The sequence below is a fragment of the Esox lucius genome, chromosome 24 (genome assembly GCF_011004845.1).
Source record: "Esox lucius isolate fEsoLuc1 chromosome 24, fEsoLuc1.pri, whole genome shotgun sequence".
NCBI classification, from domain to species: Eukaryota; Metazoa; Chordata; class Actinopteri; order Esociformes; family Esocidae; genus Esox; species Esox lucius.
This window is the reverse complement of record NC_047592.1, coordinates 14,490,398-14,497,660: the sequence shown is the minus strand read 5'-3', so window position 1 is coordinate 14,497,660 and position 7,263 is coordinate 14,490,398. Positions and strand designations below refer to the sequence as shown.

General features: G+C 38.7%; 2 protein-coding genes across 2 annotated transcripts; both read right to left on the bottom strand.

Annotated features, from left to right (window-relative positions):
- Positions 1–1,540: 1,540 nt before the first annotated feature.
- LOC105020616 lies at positions 1,541–3,402 on the bottom strand. The gene is made up of 4 exons (XM_034290805.1): positions 3,384–3,402; positions 2,103–2,414; positions 1,828–1,973; positions 1,541–1,678 (listed from the first exon to the last, which is right to left on the bottom strand). Exons 1-4 carry the CDS (start codon positions 3,400–3,402, stop codon positions 1,541–1,543), a joined length of 615 nt encoding a protein of 204 aa, XP_034146696.1.
- Positions 3,403–3,879: 477 nt separating this feature from the next.
- On the bottom strand, positions 3,880–7,171 carry LOC117593908. Its single transcript, XM_034290560.1, has 4 exons — positions 7,071–7,171; positions 6,622–6,681; positions 6,478–6,535; positions 3,880–6,162 (listed from the first exon to the last, which is right to left on the bottom strand). The coding sequence occupies exons 1-4, from the start codon at positions 7,151–7,153 to the stop codon at positions 3,898–3,900; spliced, it is 2,466 nt and encodes an 821-aa protein (XP_034146451.1). The 5' UTR covers positions 7,154–7,171; the 3' UTR covers positions 3,880–3,897.
- Between the last annotated feature and the right edge of the window lie 92 nt (positions 7,172–7,263).

Here is a 7,263-nt window from a genome sequence, read left to right as displayed (position 1 = left end):
ATTAGAGAGGTGAAGGGAAGGAAAAGATGTGGTAGATAAAAGTGTACAAGCAACAGGGATAACCGCACCTTGTGTCAAGCCACTCTTGAACAAGACACAGCATCAGAAGCGCCTTGACTGGGCTAAAGACAAAAAGACTGGACTGCTGCTGAGTGGTCCAAAGATATGTTCTCTGATTAAAGTAAATTTTGCATTTCCTTTGGAAATCAAGGTCCCGAAGTCTGGAGGAAGAGAGGAGAGGCACATAATACACGTTGCTTGTAGTCCAATGTAAAGTTTCCACAGTCAGTGATGGTTTGGGGTGCAATGTCATCTGCTGGTGTTGGTCCACTGTGTTTTCTGAGGACCAAGGTCAACGCAGCCATCTACCAGGAAGTTTTAGAGCACTTCATGTTTCCTGCTGCTGACCAACTTTATGGAGATGCAGATTTCATTTTCCAAAAGGACTTCACACCTGCACACAGTGCCAAAGCTACCAGTACCTGGTTTAAGGACCATGGTATCCCTGTTCTTAATTGGCCAGCAAACTCGCCTGACCATAACCCTATGGGGGTATTGTGAAAAGGAAGATGCGTTACGCCAGACCCAACAATGCAGAAGAGCAGAAAGCCACTATCAGAGCAACCTGGGCTCTCATAACACCTGAGCAGTGCCACAGACTGATTGACTCCATGCCACGCCGCATTGCTGCAGTAATTCAGGCAAAAGGAGCCCCAACTAAGTATTGAGTGCTGTACATGCTCATACTTTTCATGTTCATACTTTTCAGTTGGCCAACATTTCTAAAAATCTTTTTTTTGTATTGGTCTTAAGTAATATTCTAATTTTCTGAGATACTGAATTTGGGATTTTCATTAGTTGTCAGTAATAATCATCAAAATTAAAAGAAAAAAACATTTGAAATATATCAGTCTGTGTGTAATGAATGAATATAATGTACAAGTTAAACTTTTTGAATGGAATTACTGACATAAATCAGCTTTTTGATGATATTCTAATTATATGACCAGCACCTGTACATTAATATTGTAACTAGTCACATTTTCAACAAAACATATTACATAGGAATTGACAAATAACTTTGATGCTGTGCAGTAGATCACTCCTGATTAACATTTGTAAACATCAGTAGCCACCTTAGCTACTTTATCCCTTTGCCTGTTATTCAAGTAGCCTACCGAAGGGATTTGGTTGAAATTGGGAATAATTTAATATAGACAGTGTTGTGGCCAAACAACTAAAGCTATTGTTAGAAGATCCCCATCTGAAAGTCGTAGAGTTTTAACAAGGCATTAACTACAAAAGTTGGGAAGTGGCAAAAACTGGAAGTTGATTTTGGGAGAGAGCTTGAATGACAACTGGCAAAAATATGACAAGTTATTCGTACAAATAATGCTAATACAACAATTTGATTGGCCAAACCCTACTACTCATTTTTGTATCTATTTATTTTGTGGTTAAATATGATATATACAGAGACGTATAGAGTGCAAATAATTTATAGTTTATTGTGTTAACCCTTCAAGTTTTTCTTGATATGTCATTCCTGCTGCAGGTCCCTGACCTCATAGTACACTGCATCTCTTCTGATGGTCTTGTCTTCTACTCGTCTGACAGAGGAGATCTTCTTGGGATTGAATCTCACTGCTGCATAGTTTAATATATCACTGTTCTGGTTCTGAGGGGGTCAATACACATCAAAATGCATAATGATAAAATTAACAATTCATTTAGGATGTTTTGATTTTCCGATTTGACATTTCCTAATGGACATTCATATTGTGTTTTCAGAATGTGCATTACATGTAGATACGTAAATTACTAAACAAGATTGCAAATACCTCTGTGATCTCCTTTCCGAGTGTTGCATAACATCCAGAGGAGCAGAATGGTCACCAGACTCAGAAAAATGTTGGACAGTATCAAGACAAGAACAGTAGGACTCAGATCAAAAGGATAGTCATGCCCTGGGACTGTGAGAAAATGTATCAGTCAATTCTTGTAAGTGACCCAGTTAAATAAAGACAATGTTGGAGCTCACACTAAGGTAAAGGAAGTACAAATTCTTCTGAGGATTTATAAAAACAAATACTCTGAATTACCTTGAACATCCAGATTTGTCCCATTTCCAAACAGTATCTCTCCACATGAGGCCACAGCACAGTAGTAAGTCCCAGTATCAGAGAGGCTGAGGTTCCTCTTGGGGAGGTTGTAGACACAGTTCTGTGTAGGAGACCCAGACTCAGGGCTCTTCATACACTGACCACTCCTGTCTCCATTGATATAAATGATTCCTGGAGGAGATTCTCCTGAGTCATGTCTGAACCAATAGACACTGTGTTCTCCTTCACAGGTATCATTGTTTATTGTACAGTTCAGGGTCACAGAGTCTCCTGGATGGACTGATTCAGACACTGTGTAACTGTATTGTTTAAATCTGCACCTTTGAAATAAATGAATAAATCAAATGTATTAATAAAGCTCTTTTTACATCAACAGCTGTCACAAAGTGCTTTTACAAAACACCAGGTCTTAAACCCCAAAGAGCAAACAACAGTATTGTTGAATTTCATTGGCTTACCTTAATTGGCAAATCAGTCCACCGTAGTGGAGCTCTATGAGAGAAGGCCCTGCCTGTTTAAAAATCTGAGGTGCAGTTAAGTGTGACTTCATTATTTTGCAAGAGGCCAAAATAGTTTCCATAAACTAATACTTTAACTTCACATAAATTAGAACACGTTGAACTACACATCAGAAACATTGTTTAGAGGCCAATGTAGAGAACAGGACAGTCTTCCTGTGGAAAGGTTGGTTTCTGTCACTAGAAGATCAATGTAATATTTCCCATCCCAACTTTAGTAAAGAAATGTGTGAAAAGACGTCTGTTACATCTCAGATAGTTAAGCAAAATGGCATGAATGGGTGAGGTTTATGGCCAATATACCACAGCTAAGAGGATACTGCACTTAGCCCTGGTATTTTTGCAATATTTCACGATTCCCCAAAGATGCCAAACTGCACTTATAAACTGGTAACCAATGCAATTAGAGCAGTAAGTGATGTGATGTCATGCACATAGTATACCCCACATGGAAAGAACCTATATGAGGATATATGCGCATATATGTAACCTATATGCAGTCTATATGCACATATATGCTGCATATATACAGCATATATGCACATATATGATAATATATATGCTGCATATATGCGTGTATATGCCACATATAGGCAAAATTGAGGTGCATATATGTGCATATACAGGCCATATAGGTCTCCTGTATTGCTTCTTTATATCCACATATAAGCCCTATATGTACATACAAGATACGTCTCCTAGCTCATGGCAAGATCTGGTCATTTTGTAGCTCATATCTCACTTTGGAAACTGTCATACATGATGCCTAGCTTATATTTTCTATTATCAAGGCAATAACTAAGAAATAACTAAAAAAAATTATGCAAGAACTTATGTATGTGCGAACACGTGAAATGGGTATCACATCTAATTGGCATGTTATGGAATTTAACTATGGCACTTAAGTGAGAGGAGATGGAAAGCTATGATGTCTACACGTTTTCCTGAAACATTTACCAGGTCAATTCTTTCTTGTATGAAAATAGTGGAAAAGAAGGAAATGTATAACAAAATGGTTTGTGTTTTTTTTATTTTTGTCAATCAAGCCTTTTTTCAAGTCACTTCCAGATTCACATTACAGCTCATACACATCCACACATTCACCGTTACATCCACCAAATGCAATGTTTTCTGTATTGTCTTAATGCATTTTCCAGAATATGGCTGAAAGGTCATTATAGTCTGAATGTAGCAAAAAAACTAACAAAAGAAAAGTACATAGAACATACATTCAGGTAATCATCATCATCCCACATCTATCTGAGCATTTCACTGTGGTTAATGAATTTGAAGACAATGTCAACATTTCTGTTCACAGTTTTAACAAACAGACACTTTTCTTTTATCTGAGATGCTTGTATAGCAACTAAAGGCCCCAGACATTTCCCTACAGGGATGAAATAACAAGGATTCTTAAATTGACCGCAGATGTCCTGTTTCACTTTTTGGTAGTACTTCCCCACTGCATAACATGTCTCCCCCTGCCCCAGATCACAGACAATGAATGTCTTCACAGAGAAAATACTTTCCTCTCGATCAGAAAGAATGACAGTGTACGAGTTTCTCCGAAAAGTACGCGAGTAGTTTTGTGAATGAACTATTTCAAGATTAACCACTACTCTGCAAAAATACTTCACAGTGACTCTATTTTCAAGGTTGCTGATGCTGTTCAAGGCCAGAAAATCATCATTTCTGATCATACAAATTTTAGGCCTACCCAGAGATGTAACACCATGACAGCGACTTACTTCTTGCACCATTTTTTTCTCAACTGAAAAAGACTCTAAGAGAGCTAAGTAATCATCAGAAGCTGCCACCATGGTTTTTTGGGAAAATGATGGAAATGCAACCTGTAGCCAAACTGTTTTCATTATCTGCAGAGAAACTCCCTGGCTGCTCTTTATCATATCTAAAATGATCCCATTGTATGACTCAAACACAAATGCAGACTGTGCCCAGAGGGGACCCCAGTTCCTCACAGTATTGGGCAGATGAAGGCACAAATGTACATTGAAAGTGACATTATTGATCCCATAAAGGGTCTCCATTTCCTGAACAAACTCTGTTAGCAACCCCTCAGATTCTGATATGTGCAGTGGTGATATATTCTCACCGAGTAGAAGAGAAACCCCCTTTACCAACTTAAACCAGTGCTTCAGATATTTTTCAGGTAAGACCCCTTTCAATGTTGGTATGCTGTAATAAAACAACCACATGTTCCACTCGTGTGCCTTCCAGAACTTTTTCTCTTTCACTGAGCGGGGGACACGGGAAACATTACAGGGGGGTTTAATAGAAGTTAAAATGTCATCAATCTGTTCTGTTGAGTGTCCGATATACCATGGCGATTGGTTGTTTTCAGAATGAAACCACAGCGTGGTGATGCTTCTTGCTACACCCAGCAGCACACTGTGCATATAATCTGGAACACAGCCATCAATGATATTAAAATCAGGTAGACAAGACAAAATACTAGGCCCTTTCACTCCCTTAGTGGGGTTTCCAGCAAGAGCCTCTTCCACCAGATCATCAGTCTGGGAGGGATTCCTCAACTCTGCTTTTTCATAGGGATAAGCCCTTACACGCCCCCTGCGTTTTAGCACACTTGTTCCTTTCTGCATACAAAAAGAACACCCAAACTCACCATTAAACTGTTTAAAGTTCTGAATCAGTGGCCGAGCAACTGAATCTGCCACCATGGTAGTAAGCAGTACTTTACTTGTGACAATTTCCCCACTTTCACTTTCCCATATAAGACCATTAGAGTACAACTCTATGCATTCATCGACAAATGGTTTCATGTAAGTGTTCATATTTGGTTTGTTTTGACCAAACCACAGGCCACAAAGCATAACATGTTTTGCACGTAGCTGTATTGGCAGTTCATTAATAGTACACAAAATTGGCCACAAACTTTTTGTGTTTGATTTGTGCACTGGCACTCCATCACAGTTGAAAGTCAGTGATATGCTGTCTGGTGATGCAAGGGGTGATCGTTTTTTGTATAAATGTCCATCATATATATCTTTGATGGAGGCATCCTTCTTCTCAAAGCGGTGTTTCAGGTGTTTCCCTAATTGGTGGTCCTCAAGCAGTTTTTTAATTTGGTATTTTAGTGGCAAGTACAAAAAACACTGGTCTTTTTGTGCATGCGCTTTTGATGTGTCCTGGTCACAGACTGGGCACTTGACATTAAAGGGACCTTCCTGCATGCTTACCTTGCAACTCTTGCACACATAATGTACTTCTAATATGTCTTTCACTGAATCAAATGCTTTGTAGAAAAGGTACTTTGAGCCACTAACCAATTCCCCACCAGGACCAGCAATAAAGTTGATAAGATGCATGATGTCCTCCAAGGCTCTATTTGTTAATCCATGTTTGAGTTTTAATGCCAGCAGCAGGAGTTCCACCTGTTCTTTTGTTGGTTTCTGGTCTAAAGTTGGACTTGTGGGGTCTTCTAGATGTTCCTCTACTGGCTCCCCAGGTGAAGAGCTAGGGCCAGGTATGGGTTGGTTCATCTGTGAATTTAAAACATTGGATTAGCAATCCCAAATTTGCACAGACTCATACAAATGTACCATTTCATGTGGTTGGTAACCACTTGCATTTGAAGGCTCAAGTGTCTTTGTTTATTTTTTTTAACAGTCTTCTCCAAATTAATTTTATGCCCCCTTTTGTCCACATGTATATTTTTCTGACACTTTAAGCAACATCAGGAAGAATTGGGTTGTGGAATTATCTATGATGATTTACATTAACTAGTGTGCATGCACATGCACGAACAAAACAAAAAACACCTAACTTTAATATTTTTGCCATTTTTAGCCACTTACTGTGTCATCAGAAGCAGTAGACACCGGGTCATCTTGATTGTCCTCTTGGGTGAGATACCTAAAATAAAAATAAAAATCATTCAGCAAGAAATATGTAGGTTTTTTTATTTGGTATTTAATTTGGTGTGCGTGTTTTCTACTTACTGAGTTGTAGAAGAAGAGGCCACAGCTTCTTCATCATCACCCATATCTTCAGAAATGTCCCTAACAAAAATGTTGTGGTAATGTTAAAACACTTCATGCATCACTCAATATAATAGGATTGATATGACTGATTGATTAAGTCCAAGCAGGTAAATTCCATTCATGAGGTGAAACCTTTAAGACTGTAGATTCAAAACACACAAAGTGAAACATTTTCCTGGCTAGAGTTCCAACTTGAACAGTTTTCTTTATTTATTTACTTTGGACATGGAAAGGTACAGTGGACATGGAAAGATACATTTTACCTTTATACAAACATACTTAACATACATTAAGGGGAATTATGCCACATGCGTTTACATGGTATAGGAAATTATCTGTAGCTGGTAGCTTTGTTAGCTGGCTAATTTAGCTAGCTAGCTTCTAGTACGTTTTGTTACAAGACTTACTTTCGTTTACGTCTTCTCTTTGTTCTTTCTGGAACGGGTGCTTCGTCGTCAACGAGGTACCTTTTGTAACGTACTGGATCCATATCTATTGCTTTTCTTTAATTGCGTCTAAATTGCATTTCTCCACTCTGCTGCCACCGATCAGCCGCTACAGCGTCGCGTAGTTGATGACGTCATCCGCATGCGGCCCAGC